The sequence below is a fragment of the Crinia signifera genome, chromosome 3, assembly GCF_055691185.1.
Source record: "Crinia signifera chromosome 3, ASM5569118v1, whole genome shotgun sequence".
In the NCBI taxonomy this organism is placed as follows: Eukaryota; Metazoa; Chordata; class Amphibia; order Anura; family Myobatrachidae; genus Crinia; species Crinia signifera.
Genome location: NC_139219.1, coordinates 169,076,186 through 169,102,832, shown reverse-complemented (window position 1 = coordinate 169,102,832; position 26,647 = coordinate 169,076,186). Strand labels below are relative to the sequence as shown.

The 26,647-nt window shown below is 45.4% G+C and overlaps 1 protein-coding gene across 1 annotated transcript in view; it reads left to right on the top strand.

Moving 5' to 3' along the window:
• The window catches only part of LOC146062941 (uncharacterized), a 178,428-nt gene that overhangs the window by 76,878 nt on the left and 74,903 nt on the right, over nt 1-26,647 (top strand). Inside the window, exons 23-31 of the mRNA XM_083174951.1 lie at nt 2,975-3,123; nt 7,116-7,227; nt 13,719-13,768; nt 15,044-15,214; nt 18,322-18,439; nt 19,333-19,495; nt 22,617-22,755; nt 22,899-23,052; nt 25,214-25,309. Of these exons, the coding sequence (XP_083031077.1) occupies nt 2,975-3,123; nt 7,116-7,227; nt 13,719-13,768; nt 15,044-15,214; nt 18,322-18,439; nt 19,333-19,495; nt 22,617-22,755; nt 22,899-23,052; nt 25,214-25,309 (1,152 nt within the window). The remainder of the gene's footprint in view (nt 1-2,974; nt 3,124-7,115; nt 7,228-13,718; nt 13,769-15,043; nt 15,215-18,321; nt 18,440-19,332; nt 19,496-22,616; nt 22,756-22,898; nt 23,053-25,213; nt 25,310-26,647) is intronic.

Below are 26,647 nucleotides of genomic sequence, written 5' to 3'. Positions count from 1 at the left end.
ACTGCTTAAATTATAACAATTTTATATCAATGATTTAAAACACATAAATTACAATACCTATAATTGAAAGTAATAAAAACATCAAAATATAAAGAATAAAATATATATATATACTAAATAATCAATCCATATGGAAGGTAATTTGAATTAAATGGGGGTCTCCTGTTAATATAATCGTGCAATAGTCAACATTAATCCAAGTAGCAGCAATAATTTGGACAGTTCAATATAAGTTGTCACGGTCCGCTCATAATTAGTATGGGTAGTGCCGTAAGCCATTCCTTTTTAGCATGTATACATAACACGTAAATATTCTGTAAGCAGGAGAGGTCTAATAGCACAATCCGCAATAAATTAGCTCAACCCTTGACATGTCAGTATAGGGAGCTGGCAATTGGTCAATTTGCTCACCTACTTTATGCAGAATCCAGTCCTTAATAGGTGAAGAACCTTTGCAGCTCGGCGGCTGTTTGTGGATGAAAAGCCGGTAAATGCCGGTAATTGATGTGCACGCGGTATGAGTCCAGAACACTCGTCCCAAGCGCCATGTAGCGAGTGCTGCTTGTGCAGCTTCTGTTGTAAGTTTGCAGGCACTTCAAAGTTGACACTTGGTGGAAAGCGTGGTCCGGCAGAGCGGAATAGGAGATGACGTCAACGCGTTTCGTAACCCCTTGTGTACGGGAAACTTTTTCAAGACTTTTCGGGGCACCGCTGCTGAGGGAATCACCAGTCCAGGAAATCTAGGGATGGCACCGCATTGCAACGGACAGCTCTTATTGCAATGTGGGGCGGAAAGGGGAGATGGATGTTATAGCATCCCGTCCACTGTTAATAAACACATTGCTTACCTTTAGCTAAAGACTGTATGTTCAGCACCGTCAAATACAGATGCCCACGCTGAGAACCATATATTTTATATATACTGTAAACATATACAATGGGGTAACAGAAAACAAGGGAACAATACATCTGGGAAGAAGGTAAGAGAGGGCAGGGGGTGGGAAATGCAACATGATTTTAGAGACCTACAGTAAAATGGACATGCTGTATATGAATGACATTGATGATTAATTGGGAACATAAAGGCCCTTATTCTAGCTGAATCAGACGGATGCGTATTTCGGATGGGCACCAAGTGTTCTTAGCCCCGCCTACCGTACGGATCGCTCACACCTCCCGAATGCGGTAAGAATCTGAGCGAATGGACCACGAGTGGATGTTTCAAGCGAACACCTCCCCCATCTGTGGGAACCTCCTATATTCTCCGATGCGAATGGACCACGAGTGGATGTTTCAAGCGAACACCTCCCCCATCTGTGGGAACCTCCCATATTCTCCGATGGTCAACGGCCATCGAAAGACGGACCGAGTGGTCAGGCAGCACCAAGTGCTCCAGACCACTCAGACATTTTTCCATATGAAAGCAGGGATATGGGCGGGCAGCTGACATCCGGCTATGTCAGATGTCCGCCCCCCACACATGCGTCACGGCCGGATTACCATACGTACGCCCAGTGTTTTCATGGGAACGCCCATGAAACACGGGGCGTACACATTTGGTAATGAGCCCAAACATCCCTTGACGCCCCTCTCCACCCCTGCTCGGATGGTTCCGACTGATCGTTATCTGCACGGAACTCACGCCGTGTTCGGCAGTCCGACCACACACGCAGCCGTCCGACTCAATCAGAATAAGGGCCCAAGCACAGTGGTGGAATATAACGTATATAAATGATTTTGAAAACATTGCTATAAACTGTGCAAAATATAAATCAGCTTCACTTTCCTTGGAAGATTGTAAAACTGAAACATGAAGAAATGTCATTTGTCCAAGGAGCTGCTACCTAAAGGGTGTTGGCTTTAATACCGTTAATACCGTCATGTCATGTCATACATGTTATGTCATACATCCAATCATATCGCCAATAGATGCCAGTTAGTTATTGGTGTAACATGTTATATTTGCCATTGCTTTTTTATGAATGAGCCTGATTCCAATGCGGTTGTAGTCACTTCCTTGGAAGCAGCAGTGATAGCTCTGTATGGTGATGCAGTAGGAAGTAGTGCCTATTACAATTACACAATTCCTGACGCAGTAGTTCTCCAAGCTGCATTCTAGGATCACTTGCACACTATTGGGCGGCTTACGGCACCCACAGAGGCCAAGAAATCTATTAGGCCAGGAAATCTTCGTGCAACAACAGAAATTCCTGGCCTCTTCCCTCCCCATAAATGACAGCAACATGACTTTGTATATTGGTGCCATCTCCCTAGAATATTAATCTGTTGTAAAAAGTATAAACTCACCATCGGGTATCCCCCTGGCCCCACTTGTCCGTTGATACACTTAAATACAACTTATATATAACCTTATCTAAACTTAACCTAAAATAAAGACACGACACAAAGTGCTGGCGTTTCAAAACAGAATGTCAAATTTATTTGACAATTAAACTAAGACTATGAATGGTGGCGGCACCAAAGAACGGTCATTATAGGAAAGGTGGGGTTAAAGATCACTTAATCATACATACAACGCTGGATGACCACTCTCCCTGGTCAGCCACCAGGCCTGGTGGTGACGGCCATCCCCCGGGCAGAAGCGTGGCCCATGACAATCGTTGTCGAGGGAGAGTGCACCCCCACTACCTACACACATACAGAGTTCTTAAAGAATGACCGTTCTTTACCGCCGCCGAAGAGGAAAAGAAACAGGGAAGGGTGGGTGGGGCTTCTTGGACAGGGGTTGATCACTCTAAACTCATGATCATTCCTACCCTGCTTAGACCCTCCCCCTGCTCTGATAGGCCTTATGCCCATCCTCATTACCATAGCCATGTGACCAACAGCAGAGTGTAACCTGTGAGAACCCTTAGTGGTTTATGTCACTTCAGGCTTATTCAGCCTTCTGTGTTTCTTTATATTTATTTTCCAATGTTCAATTCAGTATGTGAACATTTACTTCTGTTTTCAGGATGCGGTCTTACCTATTCAAAGACAATTCAGTTCTATAAGTGACAGAAGTTCTTCATCGTGGGCAGTAGTTGAAGGGCAGACATCAGTAACAGCATCAGTACCTCGCTCAAATGAGATTCAACCACAGACACACTGGGAAAAGAAAAGGTACTGCAAGTGTGCTGACAGTTCCATTACTACCTCTGCCGCACAACCCTACTATTACACTACTATTTTTATATATTAATTTTTTTTTTTTTTTAAATATGAGTATGTGAGGAGTATCTGCAGATGCAATATTACTAATGCGTTTGCCATTGGGATGATAGTCATTATTATAAAAGTTTAATTGTTCTACTAATGTTATACAAAAAAAAAAAAAACAATATGTCCATATATTGGTAATTGTACAATGGGCCTAATTCAGTAACTGCTGTAGCTTTGTAAAGATTTGGAAAACTTCAACCCTTAGTACCATGCAAATGCATTGCTATTATGCTAATGATTTGCTACACAGTGAAGTGCCTGCACAACACCGGTGGCCCCCCTGGCTGGGAAGCCACACTACAAAGCTAGATGCACAGCTGCCATGTTTTAGGTGTCAGTGGCTGTATGTGACTTTATGCAGCCACTGCAGACCCCCTCCCAAACAGTCCGGTCACTCCTCCATTGCCGGACCATTGGGCCCAATTCAGACCACAGGCTACAAATTTGCATTGGCCACCTTTCAGTTAAGCTACCGCCCTGCTCCATTGAAATCCTACCTTGAGAATTAATGTGCTTGCTGTGTGAATGGATGTGTACGGGTGCACATTCGTTTGCACCCATGCAAGTATGTCCAAAATCCTTTGTTACTGACTGACCATCAAATAGTTTTTACACAAGTCATTGCAGGTGCCGTGCAGCCCAGAACTTAATCCGCATTGCAATGAAAAACAGGCCAATCCATGCTGCTGCTGATATCCCAAACCCTCCACTAACAGGCCTAGGCATGCTTGCACTTTCCCTGTCACTGCTCGTATTTGTTTTTGGGCACACCCAGCATTTTTGGGTGTTTCCATGAAATGGCTGGTTCCAACCCCAAAGGGCCCACTGCATGTCAATCACCTTGCATTTGGCCAGGGAACAGAAAAAGTAGCAGGGCTTGATCACAGCCAGGTGTTGCGCACGCACATTACACCCAATACACATGCACAGTTCATGGATAATCAGCGGCCGTGCAAATTTACAGCTGTTCAATCAGGTCTGAATCGGGCCCTATGCCTCTGCAACGCTCCATCACTGCCCTTGAGACGCAGAGTAGCAGCCCCATAACCACTCCCAGGCCCTTAGACTGCAGTTGCATTTTTTGCAATCTGACCACAATTTAAGAGTTCATGCATGTGTGCTCCTGCTTTCCTGCATGCACAGATTTGCAAACATCGCTGCAATAAAGATGTTTGCAAACCTACTAACCAAGCTGAATAACCTCCAAATGTATAGGGATCATTGATAGTCATTAACCTCATTGTTTATTTCTAAAAGGTATACCCTGCTGCTATTAGAGACAGCCCCAAGGTAAGCTACTGGGCTGCCCTGAGTTGAATGGATGCTGCACACAGGCATCCATTCACCTCCACCCTGCCTCTGCTGCTGTCTGCACAGTACAGCAGACAGCAGCGGAGGCTGTGTGCGCCCCCTGCCCAACTTCCATCCTGACCGCAGGACACTGCGGTCGGGAGGTTGGGCTCCCCCATTGGTGTAAACGGGAGCCGGGTCAGATGACAACCATATGATCCACAAAATGATTTACTAGCTGCAGCAAAAAGGAAATTGCATGGCATTGTGGCACTGCCCTGATGAATTACTCATGCTTAATGTGCTTTATAGTGATTTACTGCTCCCTGGATATTTTGTGGGTATACACATTAGAAGTTTGACCAATGGTGTTAACAAATTAGGGACCCACATATTTACAGATAACACAATGTAGACCCCAGTAGTTTGTGTACAGGCCATGCAATCCTGCATTGTGTGTCTGTGGCATGCAGAAGTATTACTGTTACTCCCACAAAACTGTTTTTGACAATGATTGGAGCTATGATACCCACCATGTGGTAGACACCCACTATCCAGTGCACTGATACCCACCTAGCCAAACAGCCAAACAACAGATGGCATTGCTCCAACACTAGCAGTTTAACTTCCAAGTGAATGTGTAAAAATTGGTGTGAAAATTGGCAAGCAAACATTTTTATTCATTTTAATGACCTGTAATGTTCACCTTATATAGGAAATATAATGGGTTTTTTTTAACACTTTTTTGTTTGCCTTCATTTTTAGACAATATTTTGCACATCTCTCACAGAGATGTTGGCATTTTTAGCAAATATTTTGCTTATCTGACACAGAGATGTTGGCACTCAAAGGCTTAACTATGTCCAATAATACCCCTTTTACACCAAAACGCTGGGTCACACCTGGGTTTTTGGACCCAGCTTCAACCTGGGTGCGACCCGCCGTTTGTTACCTTTTACACTGCCCCCCGGCAGAGGCGGTTCCTGAGCCGGTGCTTGAAGATGACATCATCTCCACGCGCCCGGAAATCAGCCAGCCCAGGACCCCTGTAATGTCACTGCCACTCTGGGGCAAGCCCAGCCCCAAGGTAAGCTACTGGGCTGCCCTGAGATGAATGGATGCTGCATACAGGCATCCATTCACCTCCACCCTGCCTCTGCTGCTGTCTGCACAGTACAGCAGACAGCAGCGGAGGCTGTGTGCGCCCCCTGCCCAACTTCCATCCTGACCGCAGGATACTGCGGTCGGGAGGTTGGGCTCCCCCATTGGTGTAAACGGGAGCCGGGTCAGATGACCACCACCAGGGTCCTCCCCGTGTTCTAACCTTGTCAGGACCATGGTAGGATTTGCATGGAATGGACCTGTGTTTTTGTTTTGGTACCCCTTTTACATCTATGCTGACCCAGGTCCACGAGGCAAAAACCTGGGTTATTCCCTCAGTGTAAAAGGGCTATAAGTGATCTGGTGTTCCAGTCCTGTCTGAGCTGATATGATGCACCTCAGTACTATCATTTTCTGCTACCTTCATACATTTTGAACTGTTCTGTTTTTTGTGGGAAGATAATGTCAGAGGCAGTGGCGTAACTATATCATTTGCGCCCCCCGCCGCACTTTTTTCAGCGCCCCCTCCCCCTCTCCCTCCCCCTCCCCCTCTCCCTCTCCCTTCCCTGCCCATACCTGACAGAGTGCCCGGCTGCATCTGCGGTCACTGTCCCGTCCAGTCTCTCCCGGCGCCGGCTCCTGCTGATAATGAAAAGTGACTCTTAGAAAATGGCTGCCAAAACTGTCTGCAGTTTGGGGGCAGCCATTTTCTAAGTGTCAGTTTTTATTATCAGCAGGAGCCGGCACCGGGAGCGAGTGACGGGACAGTGACCGCAGATGCGGCCGGGCAGAGTAGACAGCAGCGCAGCAGGTAACTATAGCCCCGCAGCCCCCCCCCCCCCCCCGCGCCCAGCGCGGGGGCTGCGGGGCATAGTTACGCCACTGGTCAGAGGTGCACAGAGCTGATCTAAGATGCAGTCATCTCTGGTAATAGTAATTTGTATGTTCCCCTAATATAAAACATTCATTTAAATGTTGTATTGTCACTGTAAATAGTGCGTCATTTGCCTTGGCCCCACAATGAGGGCCAAATGTAATAGGGTGTGAGAATCACAAAGTGGCAATCATTTATACGGCAAAATCATTTTTGATGCTTTAAACAAATGGGAAAACTCTCCCAGAATCTCTCACTTTCTGATTCTCACACTCTATTACATTTGGCCTTAGGCTTAAAAGAAATTGTAGTCAAAATTCCCCCAGATATATTTTAAGATTTGGCTTATCTGAATATTGATCATGTGAACTTTCTGTTCCTCTGTGGAGAGGCTATTGGGGAAGTATTCCCTCTCAGTACAGAGGTGGGGCCACTTTTAGGATCGCCACTATTGTCAAGGTGCTTCCAGAGTTGGTCCAGATCTGAAAGCTATTGGTGGGGCCTTCACCATTGGGCAAATCAAGTACAGGGGTATAATATAATAGTCATTGTTAAAGCTATCCATCACAGCCAAGAATTGTCACAGATTGGGAATATATGTATCATATAACTGTTTGTCTTATTCTAGATTCCCAGAAGCATTTGTATCAATCCAGTTACAGAAAGTGGGTCTTCGTGATGCAATGCTTAATGCATTCCTTCAAAAGAAACAAGTCATGGGGACTACAATGAGAAATCCTGTAAGATGAAGCAGATGTATTATATTTGTAATGTAGACATACAGGGAAATTTACTAAGATCGAATGGGTACGAATGTACCCATTCATCCCACTCACGGCCGGGGATCCCACTCACGGCCGTGATCACACATCGGCTCATTTACTAATTAAAATCACAACCAAAAACATAAGTACGGACTTTACCATAGGCACAGGACACAGGACAACCATTCGAATGAGCAAATTCAGCTCAAAATACCAATGGCAAATAGACCACCTTTTGCCATTCATGAAAACAGTGGACAAAAGACGTAGGCCATTAAAGGGAAGCCAAACCAATACTAAAAAAACGCTGACACGCACACTATGAAAGTAACCTTTTATTAGCCTACACACACACACACACACACACACACACACTTCCTGGGCCAAATGTAATAGGGTGAGCGTTTCAGAAAGTGAGAGATTTTGGGAGAGTTTTCCCCCCTTTTTTAAAGCAGCAATCAATGACACTGCAAAACCAGGTTGATTTTGCCATATAATTGATTGCTGCTTTAAAAGACATGGGAAAACTCTCCCAAAATCTCTCACTTTCTGAAACTCTCACCCTATTACATTTGGCCCCCTATGTTGACATGTAGATTGGTCACCTTGTCCAGTAGAAATCATATATGGGCACCTGTGGGAAAAAAAAACACCTAAATCCAGTGCAGATTGGTCCTCTTTGTTTTAAAGTAGGCATCCAAAGGTTAGAAAAACAAACCACAGTACCTGAACCACTTGTACTGAGGAGCAGCATGTGTGTTTACACATGCTGCTCCTTCAGTCAATGGGGATCCCCTCAGCCAATTATCTGTGAGATCCAGAGGAGCTCTGCCCGGGGATTGGCTGGCTGCTTCCCATATAAGTCAATGTTATGAAAATAAAACATTGACTTCTTTGAAGGGAATCGGCACTTCAGCCTAACCACAAAGTCAATTGAAGGACTCCTAAAGGTTAATAGGGGTCAACCCTGGGGATTCCTTCAATTTCTTTGTGTTTTTTACACACAGAAACATTGCACGGATCTCACTAATCCATGTGATGCTTCATGTTTGGCTGCAAGTAAACTTGGCAGCCAAATACGAATCACTTCACCATCGGAAAATACAAATCCTGAATATTCGACAACTTTGTAAATAAAACTTGTCTGTGTCATCAGTGCAGTGAAAGAGCAATGTCCTTAGTGTGTTTGTGGGGGGATTTGAGCTGCAGCCTCAGATCCCCAAAGTGCGTACGGTTCGGATTTACTTAAATCTGATCCGCTCATCTATACCTAGATTATTGTAAAATGTCAGGGAATTGCAGCAGTTGCATTACAGTTTTTAGTGATCTGCCCACTGTAGGGTTACCACCTAACCCCTTTAATTCCAGACACATATTAATTACACAGGTTCTGAGGCTGATAAAAACCAGGTGAAATGGAGTCTTGACGTCAGCCAGCCACAGAACCTGTGTAATTAATATGTGTCCAGAATTAAAGGGATGAGGTGGTAACCCTAGCCCACTGGGCAAAGCTAGTATGTGCTACATAGCACATGTCAGGCTTCATGCAATTCATTCTGAGTATTTCTGGGGAATGCCATCGACCAGCGGCCATAGATGGCTAAAAGCCATACTTTTTTTTTTTTTATTAATTCTGGAGATCCATTGATTCTCCACCATCTTGGACTGTGGTATGGTAATGTATTTTTTTTCTCTCCCAAGCAGGTGCAGAATACCTGAGCCTTCCCACACTCCCAAAGCCCCATCCATTAATCTGGTTGAGCTGCATGGACAAGCAGGAATTGTCCATCAGTGGGTGAAACTATTGATGGTTTAAGGGTTTATGCCATCGATGCTCAAGCACCAATAGTTAATCCTCTGCTGGCCATTCCTAGTTTTCTGTCATCCTCAATTCCAGGAGTAGGAGTGGTCATAGGAAAGTGCACTGCGTCTGTTTGGAGGAGTTTAGTATATGCTTCTGTGAACACTGTGATTGGCTGAGAATGCAGACCATGTTAGGCAGGAAGCTCTGCCTCTACAACACTGTGGGGCACATGTATCAAAGTTTGGAGAGAGATAAATTGAAGAAAGATAAAGTGGCAAACACTCAGTATCTGTCACTTTACAGGGTACTTGTGTATTATCACGGCGCCCAGTACGCTCTGAGCGTACAGGGCTATTCTTCATAGCAAAATCGCATCGCATCGGATCGCACGGCGTGTAGGGTGCCATGCGATGAGATGTCCATATTAAGTGCACAAGAGTGCTTATACAATGAAATATTGCATGGGATCGCACGGCACCATACAGTGGGTGCGATCCGATGCGATGCGATATCTCATTGTATAAGCACCCATGCTATGAGATATGAAGGGTGCTTCATTTTGAAAGCACCCATGCCATTTTCCGCGTCACCCCCACTATCCACACCCCCCGAAGTGTGACGAGCGGCGGCGGAAATTGTCCTTTGACCTTTTCATACCCCCACTATCCACGTCGTTGTGGAGTTGAATCTATAAAGTGTGGCGAGCGCAGCGAGCCACCGAGCCCGAAGCGTGGCAAGCGCAGTGAGCCCTGCATGGGGATGCGGAATAAATGTAAAGTATCGCCACGCTTCGGGCTCGGTTGCTCGCTGCGCTCGCCACACTTTAGGAACAACTCCACACCAACGTGGATAGTGGGGGTATGAAAAGGTCGGAGGATGTGTTCCGCCGCCACTCGCCATGCTTCGGGGTGGCGTGGATAGTGGGGTGTTTTAGGAACACATTCACACCTGCAATATCATACATCTGACACAGTAATGACGACATGTGTTAACGAATAACTGTAATTTACTGAATAAATAATCATGAAATAAATTAATCACATTAATTACAATAAATAATGACAATAATAGGAATTAATCAAGTTACAACATAACATTAATGAGTAAATTAATGAGTAAAAATCATGAACCAAAAAATAACATTAAACAGTCAATCTGCTTTTGGAAGGAGCGTAAGTGCTTGCAGGATGCGCTCAAATGGATTCTTAGCACCCAAAGTCTTACGCCACATGAACTCCTGCAAGTATGATTGCAGATGGTGCTGTGCCTCTTTGGCGCTTATTGCGCCATTTGCATGCGCCCCAAAGTCGCTCCACATTTTGTGTATGAACACCTGTGTCCGGGTCAATAAAGTTATACCTATGGTTAACTCTGGCATGATGATAACCAGCCTGTTCCAACTGGTCTGTACTGTAGGCCCGCCAGCAGTCGGAATAAATAGTTGTGCCTGGCTCGATGTTCTCATTTATAGCCGCCATCAAAGTGGTGGCATCCCGTTTGGGCACCATAGTAACAAAGCACTGACCACTTTCACAACATATTCCGTAAAAAATTCATGGCTGGGCCAAAGTACGGCCGACATTGTACTTTCGCTTGACAAAAAATCTCTCATCCACCTCCACAATGTGCCCAGGACCACCGATACGCCGCTGGGTCCATGGTGCAAGCCTCCCACATCCATCTATTATACAGGACCACAGTTTTTTGGATATTTAGAGCTGTCACTCACAATAATCAATCAATGTGAGCTCCTCTGCCCAGGAATATATGAAACGAATCAAGGTGAGGAAGGATAAGCGGCACCCTGGAAACCAATGGCCCGCTCTTAGGTTTACCTTCAGACGGCATGCTTTGACATGGCAGCGCCACATGCACTCCTTCACTGACAACCGCATAGGGTGCCCGTTAGTGCAATTCTGCATCAGCGGCAGCAGATGACGGTGATGAAGGAATTGGACAGCCTCCTCCTCCGTCTTAGGCAAGCTGAACATATTCACTGGTACAGCCATTTCGGACAATTCTCCTGCAGGTCTGAGTGATGCTGCGATTCCTGTCAGAAATGCACCTGAGAATGATTCTGACAGGGTCTGACAGGGAGCGGGAACGAAATCGCATGCCACTATAACGTGACATGCAATGAGATTTCAGTACGGTAGCGCACGTAAGGAAATTGGGCGACATGATAATACACAAGTACCCTTTACAGACTGTAGCAGGGTTTTCCAATTTGCTCCTTAAGGTACAGGTACAGGTTTTAAGGATATTCATGTGCACAGATTATATAATTAAACTGACTGAGGTACAGATTAAGTCACCTATGCTTAATCATGGATATTCTTAAAACTTGGATTGTTAGGATGCCTTAAGGACCGTGTTTGTGAACCACTGGCTAAGGGGTATATACACTATCCAGCCACACCCCGGATGGAAAAAAGGCTGGGAGCATTTCAGGGGAAGGTGTGTGACATTAGCCTCAGGCTGGATATGCCATTTTCCATTGCACTACCGAGTAAGTCTTTGGCTACTCTGAGCCTGAGATGACTTGTGCTCAGTGAGGCACAGGCCTAGGGGCGGCACCTATTATAGGCGGCAGCAGTCAGTCTGTGTTACTGACTCTTTTATTATGTGCATGGCCGAGCGAGCAGTGACGAGCGGCACTACTAATGACGTGATTCATGTCAGCGGTTGCGCCACTCGCCGCTGCCCGCTTGACCATGCACATATTAATAGAGTCACATGAATCATAGTCCCGCGTCCCAGAGGCTCACTGGCTTAGGCTGAGCTGAGCTACTGCCACCCATTGGATATAGTATACACACAGTCTATTGGCTACTGTGTATACAATGGGCGTGCAGGGGTGGGGATAGCTGAGCCGAGCTGCCGAGCGACGTGCCCGAGCCCAGTGTGTTGCTCCTCCCTCCCTCCGGGTCCAGTCCAGACTAATGTGTGTGATGTCATCATGCTACATGCCTAATAGGCGAGGGGGAAGCCAAAAATGTTGTGCGTAGGGGCGGCCTGGCCCCTAAATCCGGCCCTGCTTGTGCCCAGTGTAAAAATTATTGGTGAGCCTTGTTACGATGGGTTTTGGACATATTCACTTGGCTGCAAATAACACATTCATTCGTACAGCGAACACATTTAATTAACAAGAATCCCCTCCAACATAAATTAACCTAATTAGTGTACAGATAAATGAGACATATGGGGGGAAATTTACTACGACGGGAGTTCTATTTCCCATGGTATGTTTTTATGGGCAACCAATCAGATTAGTTGCTTATAGCAACATCCCATGCAAAATAGAACTCCCATCTTAGTACATTTCCCCATGATGTGAAAACTTGTGCATCAAAAATGACTGTAAGCACCTAGAAGATGTTTGTACAAGCTGTTGACTAATTTCTTTAGCTATAAAACTTCAGTGTTGGGGACTACTAAAGCGTCTAGTTCAGTGTCTAGGTCCCTTTAAACTAAGGGCCTTATTCTGGTTCACTCCTTCTGGCAAATTCCTTCTCAGATGAACAAAACCATGTGCACTGCAGGTGGGGCAGATGTAACTTGTGCAGAGAGAATTAGATTTGGGTGGGGTTTTACTTTAAAGTGAGATCTATATTGCAGTGTAAAAATAAAGCAGCCAGTATTGACCCTGCACAGAAACAAAATAACTCACCCAAATCTAATTCTCTCTGCACATTTTACCTCTGCCCCCCTGCAGTGCACATGGTTTTGTCCATCTAAGAAGGATTTTGTCAGAAGGAGTTAACTAGAATAAGGCCCTAAATATTATACATGGCTGCTATTAGTAATGAAGTAGATATCTAGCTGGCTGCAGGGCACCTGATCTAGGTTTGCTCGGTAAGCTGCTAACACCACAGCTTACCAAGCACCTGAGATGCCACCCTGCCCCCCCACCGCCAAATCCCCTCAGAAACATAAGAAGGGATGTGTATGAGATCACATCCTCTGGCATGAGCCACTAGCAGGAGAAATCATTTGATGGTAGCCGACCATCGAAAGATTTCCCCTGCCTTCGCAAATAAAAGTCAGTCTCAACTGACTTATTTGCGAGCGCCGGGACGAAAACATGGTCGTGGCTGACGTCATATGAAGCCAGCCACCCGCCCCCGGCAGGCATCGGCCCGTCCGCATAACCATGGGAATGCCCACTGCTTTCATTGTGTCGCCCAGAAAATGCTGGTCATTCCCATGTCCAATCGCCGTCACTGCCCCCGGCCGGCCCCGGCCCTCCCTCCTAGCTCTAAACGGCTCGGCAAGTGTGTAACTCACCTCAGCCATTTGCTGTCTGGGTTTGCACATGCGCAGCGAGTGATCCTGAATCAGCCCCATTAGTGAATTAGAATTTACAATGTGTACTCAACAAAGTAAGCAATGACATTGTTACTAGTATGTACAATATACACATTGGGGCATATTCAAATAAAGGTGAATACATCTGCCCGATGGAATAGGTGCAGCAGTAGCGGCATTTTTGCACCGTTCACCTGGAATTGAATCCCCCCAATGTATGTAAAGGGTTAGGTATATCACACCACTTGACTGTAAATCTGTAATATTATTTATAATTCCATATATTTGTTCACTGAGTAAACATTTTAACACTGTATAAACCCAATGCCAGTAAATGTTCATATTTATACTGCAGGAGGAAGTAGAAAAAGTAAAAAGAGATCTTGTAAGAGATTACTGTCACAGGTGAGGAATTTATTATTACAGTTTGTTCATTTGAACTTTGTGGCAAGGACAACTAGAACATTGGGGCAGATGTATTAAGCCTTAACAAGAGATAAATTCAAGTGTGATAAGGAGAGATAAAGGTCCAGCCAATCAGCTCCTTACTGACTTTTTTCAAACACAGCCTGTAACATGGCAGTTGGCAGGTGATTGGCTGGACATTTATCTCTCCTTATCACACTTGCATTTATCTCTTGTTAAGGCTTAATACATCTGCCCCAATGAGCCTTATTCAGCATGGATCGCATGTGAGAAACCGCTCTCAGCAGATCAGCATATGCGATCCATAACAGAAAGCAGAAGGCCATCGCATCTTTTTCTAGAGAAACGATGCTCCCACCCCAAACACCTCTGTCTCTCCACCAGGCAGAGGTATTCACTATTCTGCAAAGCGAGTTTAGGGCCCATCCTGATCATGCTCAAAAAGGGTCCTGTGCTTGCGCAGTTTTACCAAAAATTGCACAGGGGATCGCTTATGCAACCCATGCTGAAAAAGGCCCTATAAGCAATGTGTGTCATGCATTTCTGTTTACACTAATGGCATACCCTCCAACATGACCCATTCCATTAGGTACAAAATACTCTGTTCCTGGACTTCCCTGCCAGTGACAGTTACAGAGGTTGGACTCCAGCAGAGTCCAAAATTGAAAGAGGGGGGTCACATCAACTGCCAGTGAGTCCAGAACAGTATTGTTTGGAGTGGCATTAGGTGTGTCTCCCCTTTTTGAATACTGGACAGTGGTGCAGCCTCACCTCTGCAACTGCAACTGCCACTGGTAAGGAAGTCTAGAAACAGAGCATTTTGTACCTAATGGAATGGGCCATGTTGGAGGGTATGTAATGGGTATGGGTCGACACATATTAGGTCGACATGCATTGGTCGACCACTAAAGGTTGACATGGCTTAGGTCGACACATGAAGTAGGTCGACGGGGTTGGAAAATAGTTTTTCTCATTTTTTTTGTCCCAAATGTCAACATAATCGACATGGACACCTTCAAAGTGTACATATGTTATAGCATGAATGTTGATAGAACATAACATTGATGACGCTTGGTAACTGTTATGGTTGCCAAGTTGTTAAGTTGCCAAGCGGTTATGGCGATGTTTCAGCCTGCAGAATATTGGGTACAATGTGTTATACAAGCTACAGTATACATTTTTAGCACTTTATCTACAGATTTCTCATATTTGCATGTTTGATTCACTATAATCTGAATTCTTTGTGCTATTTAGCTTGAGCGGAAGGATTGCTAGCCACTCTCTTCGGGGACAGATCATTGCTTACTGCAATAGCCTAAAGCAGCTGCTGGAAGACTTCCCGAACATTCGGAAAACGTACTTCATCATAGGCCAGCCTCAGGAGAGAAAGTCCGGAGTTAAAGAAGCACTTCAGGCAGATCCCAGGTTTCAAGCTGTATACTCTGTATAATATATTAATGCTAGCTCTGATGGAGTCTCATGGCCTAATTCAGAGATGTAGGTTAACACGATGGTAACACTAATCGCCAATGTTTTAAGATCAGCATATGCGCAGAACCCACACTATGCATGTGTAGATCTGGGTCTTCGATGATGCTCAGAGTGCCCAAAATTCTGCCAGCATGTTGGGCAGTGCCAGGCAGTCTTCCAGAAAACAGGGTGGTGTCAGCCTTGTTTTCTGAGTGTGCTGAAACTAGTCAAGCAGCTTTACTGGCCCCATGCAGTGTGATTCCACAGACATCCTGAGTAATAAGGTTAAGGGTGTACACATTGTTAGATTTTGGCAGGAGATTTTGACTAGTTTGACAAAATCTTCTAGAAGGTTAAACAAAATCTCCCAGTGTTTCTCCTGCTTAGATACTGATGCTAAATCAGATTAGATCATAGACTTTCATTAGTTAGACAAAATTGCTTAGCCAAAACCTCCAGCACATCTAGCCAAAATCTCTTATGCCTATAATCAAAATTGCTCAGTCAAAATTGAACATTAGACAATATCTCTCCATGTGCATAGGGCTTTACACTAGAATGATGTGATCACACAGATGATCCCATGTTGCTTCTTAGGATCACAGAAGCCTGCCATGTGCATCTTCTTACTTAGGGCTCCTCCGGTGGCTTTTGCATTATGGTACTCTTTACTTAGTACGGCGCCCGTCGCGGTCATCGCGGGCATCGCATGCACTAAATAAACACATGCGACGCGATGCCCGCGATTTGCCATAGGGACCAATGTTAAATATCAAAATTGACTTCAATTTCATGATCAATGCCTCAATGGACGCGATTTTGCCATAGGAAACCATGTTAAATGGGCCACATAGGCACCCTGAAGTGTTAAATGGCCCCCACAATTTTTAACGCCACCCCACGATCAACGTGAACCCGAAGCGTGGCGAGCGCAGCGAGCCCGCGAGGGGCGGCGGTACGCGTCCTACGACCTTTTCATACCCCTACTATCCATGTCGGCGTGGAGTTGAGAATAGAATAGTGTGGCGAGCGCAGCGAGCCACCGAGCCCAAAGCGTGGCGAGCGCAGCGAGCGGACGCGGATACCTGTGAAGCCCGCGAACGGACGCGTTTACCTGTGAAGGTGTCCGCGTCCCCTCGCGGGGCTCTCTGCGCTCGCCACGCTTCGGGCTCGGTGGCTCGCTGCGCTCGCCACACTATTCTATTCTCAACTCCACGCCGACGTGGATAGTAGGGGTATGAAAAGGTCGTAGGACGCGTACCGCTGCGCTCGCCACGCTTCGGGTTCACGTTGAAAATTGTGGGGGCCATTTAACACTTCAGGGTGCCTATTTTCCCTTTGTGACACATTTAACGTGGTTTCCTATGGGAAAATCGCGTCCATTGAGGCATTTGGACATTTAACATTGGTCCCTATGGCAAATCGCGGTCATCGCGGCCATCGCGTCGCATGCGTTTATTTAGTGCACGCGACGCGATGGACGCGATTTTGTTTTTGAACGCGATGCCTCTTCTAAGTAAAGAGTACCTGCAATTTTTTTGCACAGCTGACTTGTACAAAGTCACATCGCTCTGTGACTAGTGTCCACTTCTGAATCAGCCCCTCAGTATTGTAGCTATACTGTTGCCATAGTGGTTGATTTAAGTGAAGTTAAATTCTGAACCATTTGCAAACAACAAAAAACTTGTAGAAATACATATCTCCCAACTGTCACGATTTTACTGGGACTATACCGTTTATTTGAGACGGTCACGCGTCCCACCTGGAGCCGGCATTGTCCTGCGGTGGGAGGCAGTTGGGAGTCCCCCCTACCACATACTGCTCTGCCTTGCAAAGCAGCGGAGAATAGTTTATTCACGGGAGACAGAGGGACACAGGGCATGGACATCAGCTCACACTGAGCTGGCCATGCCCCCACAGCGCCTAAAACATGGCGGGGCTTGGTGACCACAGACATTCCACAAACTCACACCCCTTTTGTCTGAAGCCAAGCTCCCTTTTTGGGCCCATGTGTGGCAGGCCGCGCGGGGGGTCCCAACCAGGGACTTGACAAAGTTGGGAAGTATGCACATTTACTGCATATGGAAAGTGACTGAGAAAAGTGGATGGATGAACTGAGGAGTCTGGAAATGATACTGAATTTGATTTCTCTAATTATTTTTATAACCGTAAAGCACATACATTGGTGGTAGTTGTGTTCAGGTGTGGATTAGGGGTCAGGGCGCCCCTATGCACAACAGTAATGGCTGCTCCTCCTCTGTCCAATTTGATAATTTTCATGGTTAGATTATAAGACCTAATTTAATGATTAGCAATTTAAAATAATCAAAATGCATTTTATTTATTTTTTACATAAGGGGGTTATTCTGTTTAATTTAGTCCTCAGCGCGCAGGACCGATGTTTCCTTTGTGCGCATGCACCATTCTGCACATGTGCATGCACCCAAGACTGTGGGTAGGGGGGTGGGGGCTGGCCCATGGAAACACCTAGTGTTTCATGGGTGGTCCCATGCAAATTGCCCAGTGACGCGGATGCTGGGGGCGGGAAGCTGACATCACCTGATGTCAGCTGCCGTCCAGTTCTTGTCAAGTGTTCACGCATATCTAAGTGACCTGAGAGTCATTTAGATATGCGTGCACCTTCCACATCATTCGATGGTCGCCATCCTCTTGTGAGCAGCGGGCAGCGTCTGGGGGATTTGCAAATCTGTGAATGTAGCAGCCTTGCAAGTCGACCACAATAAGGGCCATTTATGTAGGACAGCTTATAGAGGCAGTCTCTACATGCCCTATCTGTTACTATTTTGCAGGATAGCATATGATACAGTAAAGTGGAAATATTTTGCAGTTGCATGTAAATTTCGGAGTGACAGTACTAAAACAGTCATCCAACTGCCATACCTCAACAAGTAGCACCCCTAGGCACGTGCCTTATGTGTCTAATGGCAATTGTTGTTTTTTTTTTTTGGGGGGGGGGGGGGGGCGACATGTAAATGATCCAGTAAATTAATAACCTCAGATGTTTTGGTAGGTAAAACTATTTTATTTCTTATGATTTACAGAACTTTTCAGGAACGGCCATACAGTTTGCTCACAGAGGATGGACAAGTGTTTGTTAACCTGTGGTATATCCCTTACCCAACTGAAGTCCTTGCCATGTTTAAAATGCTCCCAGATAAGGTATATAGCCATTGAAAAATTACTTGAAACTTTATAGTAATAAACAAAAATGGTTAAGTATAGATGTCTGTGGTTATCATTGCGCCATTGCTGTGTAATAGATGTGCGAATCCAACTGTCCATGATTTGACTGAATCAGTTATAACGACATACAGTAAATCCCATAGTGTCTGCATTTTTAACCTTGGTAGAAGTTGAGTGATCCTTCGTTTCATGTGTCTTTACTTGTTACCCCAATTCTTAATTTAAAAAAAGCCCTCAGATATGTATACACATTCAATGTATCAAGGCTTCTAAACAGTGGGCCATTGGAGTTTGACATTCTAGCTACCATTCATCAAGTACATTCAATAAAATTCTATGTAGAAGATGATTAGCTGCTAATTGCTATAGACAACTTCTTCACTTGTCCACTTCTCCACTCTTTAGAAGGCTTGATACATCTCCCAGTATGGGTGGTATGTAATGCAGTGGCGAGGGGTTTTTCTACGGCAAGGATGGCTTATTTTTGGCAAGGGAAAGCCATCCTCGCCGTCCAACCCACTCCGTATTCTATGTTTGGCTGGAATTTTCACCATCCTCTTAAACAGCATCCCCTTAAACGGCGAGTTTGCTGCATTTTGTGGTGAGCCCCACCATTTAAATGGTCCCACTCGCCAAAGGGGAGGGAGTAGAATACTCTGACGGTGAGCTATTGGCGCTGCTCACTGTCATAGCTCGCCATCAGGGACATTGAATACCCATCAATATAGTGAGTAGAATACAACAATTAGTTTATAATAAAGCAAAATAAATTGCCCCAATGTGTTATATGATTATCATAGACTGCAAAAAGCAACCTAACCTGTTTAATGTCTTCCTTACAGTTTTGATACAGTTTGTTTCTTTTGTAGGCTGCCTACCGCGCGTTGTTACAGACGTTGCAGATTGTAGCTGCCTTGCATGACATTGTCTCTTACGTACTCAGCTTTGCTCAACTGGGAAATGCATGCAGCGGTTATTGCAGCTTGCGAACCAGAGAGCTAACGGCTGACTGGGGCGGCACAGAAGGAATAGGTAATACAGAACTTATGTGGTACTAACATGATACTCCTTATACAGTGGATTTAAAGGAAACTATGCACATTAGGAGCATAAGATTGGGGTGGAAGCCAACACTGCCTGGCACTATAGAGAAAGTCAGGACAGGGCCTTGCATTGCACATCTTTGTCAAAACATATTCAAAGTAAAGCACCAGAACATGAGCAGAACAGGGGCCATTGATGGATGGTTGGGAAGTGCTAGACCCCCCCCCCCCCCACCACCACCACCACCTCCCCCCGATCTCTTGGCACAGGTGCAGACACACACCCTGCAATTGCTGTGCAGATAAGCATATGAGTAGGGTACATTGCTCCCACTGATACCACCTCCTCTTCACTACATCTGTCAGTTGGAGTGCTTTTCTCAATCTATACCTCATCTCTTGGCAAACTAATCAGCTCTTTTGGATCCCAGTATCACTTTTATGCGGATGACACTGTCCTTTATTTCTCACATTCAATCTCAAAATCATGTTACATGCATCTTAAAAACATATCCAAGACAAGGCCCTATCTTACACACGACACTGTTAAAACGCTGATCCATGCACTCATTATATCTTGCATTGATTATTGCACTAGTCTCCTCGTTGGTCTTCCTAAGAACAGACTCTTGCCACTGTAATCTATTTTGATAGATGCTCATTGATCCGCTCTGTCAGTCCCTTCATTGGTTGCCCATATTCTACCGTATTCAATATAAAATACTTCTACTCACATATAAAGATATTAACAAAACCACACCAACCTATATCTCTTCACTTACAGTATCTCAATATATCTCCCAACTCACTTTCTCTGCTCTGCACAAGATCTGCGTCTCTCTTCTGCACGGATTACTAGCTCCCATTCACTGTTACACTGCACCCACCTTATGGAATGCCCTTCCACACACAATAAGACTCTCCACTAGCCTCCAAACTTTCATAAAGCATTCTCTGAAAACTCACATTTTCCTTAAGCCTATGGTTGACCACTGGTACCATGGGATATTGTAGGTCCTCCAGACTGGGCACCAGGGAGTTAAACTTCTGAGAGTGCAGCTGGGATCGCCTCCTTAATACCCTGCCCCCAGGCTAATCAGATTTTTTCTTGGTACCTCAGGAACAGGCATATTTTTAGGAGTAGGGCTGAAACAGCCCTGGTTTAAACTTCAATTTTTCTTTTATTTCAACCTACAGCCATACCACACTGAATAGGCCCAATCTTATCCGATCTTGGCAGCTAAGCAGTGTTGGGCCTGGTTAGTACTTTTGTTCGAGACCACATGGGAACATCATGTAGGTTGCCTGCTGCAGGCTCTGTGCACAGTGTGCTGCTGCAGAAGGAAGCATGCTGTGCTGGGTCCCTGACCTCCATGGCCAGATGCCTCAGCATCTCCACAAGGCATCGGTGGAGCCGCTGCAGCGTCTGGAAGCTGCAGTCTGTTAAGTGGAGTCCCGGTATGGGGCTTCGGCATACCTGTAGCAGCGACCATCGCTGGCGGAGGAGGCTTCCAATTAGTGTAGTGCCTGCCATTACCCACTGTCCTAATTAAGGCTGTTTGTGTGTGTGATTTTTGTCTTCACAACCCTGTATAGTCCCTTCAAGTGCTTTCTGCCACAGAGCTCCCATCTTCTCCCTCTCTTCTCTCATTCACCCAGAACTACAGCCAAACTGGATAGGCCCAATTTCATCTGATCTTGGCAGCTGAGCAGTGTGGGGCCTGGTTAGTACTTGAGTGGGAGACCACATGTGCACACTAGGTGCTGTAGGTTAGGTATTATAGAGATGATGTGCGTGCATTACGCCTTTATGTTCAAAGAACCAAGGCTCTACGGAAAACGGATTCCTTGTTTATTCTTTATGATGATCGTAAGAGAGGCTGGTCAGCCACTACACATTCCATTGCGCGATGTATCAGAATGGCCATTCGTCAAGCCTATCTTTTCTCGTGTAAGCCAGTTCTGGTCTCCGTTAGAGCCCATTTACTCGCTCGTAGCAGCATCCTGGGCGGCGGGCCGGGGTGCTTCTGCGGAACAGATTTGCAGAGCAGCTACCTGGTCTTCTGTACATACGTTTATCTGATTTTACAGGTTTGACTCCTTCGCCACTGCTGATGCAGCATTTGGGAGAGGAGTCCTCAGTGCAGTTAGGGAGCGTTCCCACCCTTGAGGGACTGCTTTAGGAAGACCCATGGTACCAGTGGACCACCATAGGCTGAAGAAAAAAACAGGAATTTTGGTCTTACCTGTTAATTCTGTTTTTCTGAAGCCATGTTGGATCACTGGGCACCCACTCTTCGCTCTTATCTACTGTGTTGGAGTGTATCTCTGTCTTGTTTCTTCAAGACTCTGGTATGGGTGTGTGGGGGGGGGGGCAGCTTTGCCTTTTCCTTGGGCTTTGGTAGTTAGTGAACTGATTCATCTGGGGGCAGGGCAGGATATTAAGGAGGCCATCCCAGCTGCACTCTCAGAAGTTTAACTCCTTGGTGCCCGGTCTGGAGGACTTACAATATCCCATGGTACCAGTGATCCACAATGGCTTCAGAAAAACAGAATTAACAGGTAAGACCAAAATTCCTGTTTTCTTCAGACAAGCCTATCAAATTTGGCCTGGGAATGAGGAGCTATAGGTGGCTGTCCCAGGGGAGAGTTCTGCCACTCCCTTCAAATGCCAAAGGTCTGATGGCCAGATGAGCTAGTTGCTTAAAGCCTGGCCAAACATTGAAAGATAGGGTAGTGTCACAAGGCAACTTCCATAGAAAGGCCCGTCGTGTAACTGTGGTTATTTAACAAATCCACATAATGATATCCTGTTATTAGGTAACATCAAATATACCACAAATGTAATGTCTCAGCATTGTAAACCCATCAGATGAACATAGGACTGGAAAGCTATTAGTCCAGACCTATTTTGGCTCATCCTAGTATCACAACAGGGATTGGTTGAAAGTAAATAATAAAAAAAAGTCACCTTGTTTACATGAAGCATGTGCTCTACAATATAACATTATAACACATACATGTTACTGTGCTTCTTTCCTGTTTTCATTTTACCAGCCTAAACATAGAGGTCCCAGGTAAGTAAATTCTTCTCACTGGTTCTGTTACAGGAGCAGAGCTGCGGGACATACAGAAGTTAATAGATGGCCTCCACAATCCTCATGACCCAAAGGAAGTAGCATTATTGCTACAGCTACAACGCGAGGTCAGGATCCTACAGTTTGATGCAGCTGTGCGCCATTTAATCCGGTATGCAGAAGCGACTCTTCACAATTCGCAGAGAACTTTAAAATAGAACTATAATGACTTATGATTACTAAATGTCACGGAATTGCTGATCATATAAAAATGTGTTATTTTGCCTTTATATATCTTGCTGCTTTGTCTTCCAGGGAAGCATTACTGTCCTCTGGGAATGTTTCTGCATTCAGAACCACAACAGAAAATATGTATCATGGACTAACCGCGCTGAGTTACTCAGTGGTCAGGAGCGCATTTTCCTCTCAGATGCCTGTGCCTCAACCTCATGATCCACGCAGCTACAGAGTCAGTAACAGCACACGTTTGAAATGTAGCCATTCCTAGAGTAAATAAGTATTAGATGGAATGTACTGTAGATCTGACTATGTTGTCCATTAATATACTGAAAGAACATTTCCTCCATCACTTTTGATCAGGGGCAGGCTGGGCTGGGGGTCACATGACCCCCCCCCCCCCCCCCCCCCCCCGGGCTGGTATCTACTGGCCGGGGCTGGGCCGGCTTCGTGCATCTTGCCCACACCTGCTGCCACAGCCGCCGCCTCCTCGGTCCAGCCACAGACAGCCTTCTGTAAGGCAGCGGCCCCTCCAAAAATTGCCAGCGCCTTGTAGGAGATAGACACTAGAGGTGCTGCCATACCTCTAGTGCAGGACAGGCCGGTGGCTCTCCAGATGTTGTGAAACTACGAATCCCAGCATGCCTTGCCACAGTTTCAACACTCCCTTATAGCAAAACTGTGGCAAGGCATGATGGGATTTGTAGTTTGACAACATCTGGAGAGCAACAGGTTGGCCTGTTATGAACTAGTGTCTGTCAGTGCAGCGATTGGGTGTGAGCTTTAGCTGAGGTGAGGACTATCCCGGAGGAGCCCAATGAGTTGCACACAGCCTGCAGCCTCCGACAGGTGAGTGTCAGCTCTGTGGCCAGGGTAGTGGTTCCCGGCTGTAATGTCCTCTCCCTGCAGTGGGCCAGTCATGAGAATCAAAATATTTTTTGTTTTGTTCTCTTGCAAATACCAAAGGCTGCATTGTTTAATATTTTAATGTATGTATCACTTTTATTTGTTTTTGTTCTATTAAATGTAAAATATTTAATTTGCTGCATTAGTTTTGCAGAAATAAATGTGGGTATTCCTATGTCTGAGAGATATAACAATATTTTTGCATGCCAAAGCGAAACAATTATCTCAACATTTATCCATGTTAGTTTGAACACTGACGCTTCTGTTTCATTGGGGTCTGTGACTTATATTTTTTGTTACTGCTGGAATGAGGTTTTCAGTGCAGATTGACTTTGGGCCACATCTAATGCTAGATCATTATATTTAAATTCTACATGAACATTGCTTGGATTCTTTAAAATTTAAATTCTACATGAACATTGCAGTGGATGGGTCTCCAGGATGATGATCAATGATGAATGAGGTGGCAACCCTACCTGGTTCCCCTATGCCAAAAAATATACCACTCCCCCTGGCAACAAGCACTCCCCCTATGGAGTGCTACATGCCCCATTCTCTAGCAATAAGCATGTAACGTCTCCCCTGGCAATGAACATGTAAATCCCCCATGGCAACAAGACTTAAACCCCTGGCAATAAGCATGTAACCCCTGGCAATGAGCAATATACCTCTGACAGTGAACATGTAGGTAAGCAGCAGTTATGTGGTATAATATGTAATAGGCATTATTATGTTTAATGGGCATTACAGTGTTGGCTTTATGTGTAATGGGCATTACGGTGTGTGGCATTATGTTGAATTGGCATTATGGTATGTGGCATTATGTTTAATGGGCATTACAGTGTTGGCTTTATGTGTTATGGGCATTATGGTGTGTGGCATTATGTGTAATGGGCATTACGGTATGGCATGTGTAATGGGCATTATGGTATGGCATTATGTTTGATGGGCATTATGGTGTGTGGCATTATGTTTAATGGGCATTACGGTGTGTGGCATTATGTTTGATGGGCATTACGGTGTTGACTTTATGTGTAATGGGCATTATGGTGTGTGGCATTATGTGTAATGGGCATTACAGTGTAAATTTTTGCAACGCACCTTCGGCACGCACTGTTCCCGTTTCTGGTGTATGTGTGTGTGGGAATGATTGTTTAATCCTTGCTGCATACTAGATGGGACAAGGGAGAGGATAGGGTGGTGAAACAATGGCGATGGTGGTGTGCCACTTGCTTGTGTTGCCCCCCAGGCTGAAAGTTGCCAGCCAGCACCTGCTTTTGATTTAACTACTCTGTAGTTTACTGGCTTCTGGTCATGGCCATAATCTTCACAATGGTGTTCTAGAATAGAGAATGCTAAAGCATTTCATTCACCTATGATATAACTGAATATAACTGTTTTGGTTATATTCATTCCACTCTATAGCAATAAACCACATTTATAAAATGCAGCTCCAACTGTCCTGAATAATTCCATATTTTCTTTAGACTTTCATGGTGTATCCATGGAGAGCATTTCTCGCTGACGGAGGACATTTCCCACTGGTGATACATGGGCTGCACAGCATTGGATACCATATGCAGGTGAGTCATTCCCTGTTGTGTCACTGCATTTTGGAGGTCATACTGATTGACTTGCAAAGCTGTGAAATTCACAGCTTTGCGGGTGATCTAAACGCCCCCTCGCACGCCAGTGTGAATGGATGTTTAGCATAAACATCCATTCACAGCCTTGTGTGCGGGGGCGAAGTCATTGAATGATTGTGGAAGTGCTCACAGATGTAAGTCAGCCTCTGCTGATCTTAGATCTGCGTCGCCCTTGTACGGGAAGAGGGTGGGCAGCTGACATCCGCTGACGTCAGCTGCCCTCCCCCCCCCGCACCCGCGTCATGGCTGCATTAGCGTGGGAACGCCCAGCATTTTCATGGGGATGCCCATGAAACACAGGGCGTTCTCACGGGCACTATCCCTGGCCACCACCCCTGCCTGCAGTGCTCCGTACGAACGGGCCGACAAATAATCAATTTACCGCGCCCGCTTGCAAACGGAGACATATGCACATGCGCAGAACCAAACATTGAACAAATTAGAATGAGGGCCTTTGTCTCCTGTCTTTTATCTTTCTGTGTCAGTATATATGCAGTACATATGTATGCCTTACACAATGAATGCTGGAAATGGAAAAGTCTTTTAAAAAAAGAGTGAAATACTTTTAAATATTGCCCGTTATCTGTGGCTTACCCAGAACAGCTCTGTGTGTGTGTGTGTGTGGTGTGTAACCCATCTATGTACCACTCCCCTTCTGAGCATATTTCACTCCTGTTTACTTCTGCATAGCTGTGTGACCTGCCTGTCCTCACTGACTAAATACCTACTGACAAGGGAGTGTGAGCTCTGGTACCATACTCTCATGGTTGTGTGGATTGTGGCTTTTGCAATAACAGACTGTACAAATGTGTTTTTTTTTTCTATAGCAAAGTAACAACAATAAACCGTAGATAGCAACATAGTTATAAAAACACATCACAAGTCTATGTACTTAATCAAAAGTTTGTAGATTCATGTAATCATAAGGTTAAATATAACTGAGATTAGGGGCTGGACATGACAACTGTTGTCTGCACAGGAGCCTTGTAGGATATGTGGGCCCAGAATGACAGTGATTCTAGATAGATTCTAGCCTCACACTTATGGGATCTTATTCTGGTCCACACGCAATGCTGATAAATTTGCAGCGTTGCTTGTGGATGAAACAATGCTTGCACGGCCGCCTTCCCTCTGTGTCTTAGCTTTGCATGCTCCCTGTATGGGAAGAGGGTGGGCAGCTGACATCCAGTGACGTCAGGTGTCCGTCCCTGGCACCCTCGTCACAGCGCCATTTGCGTGGCCCTATCGCACCCAGCATCTGCACATGCACAAAAA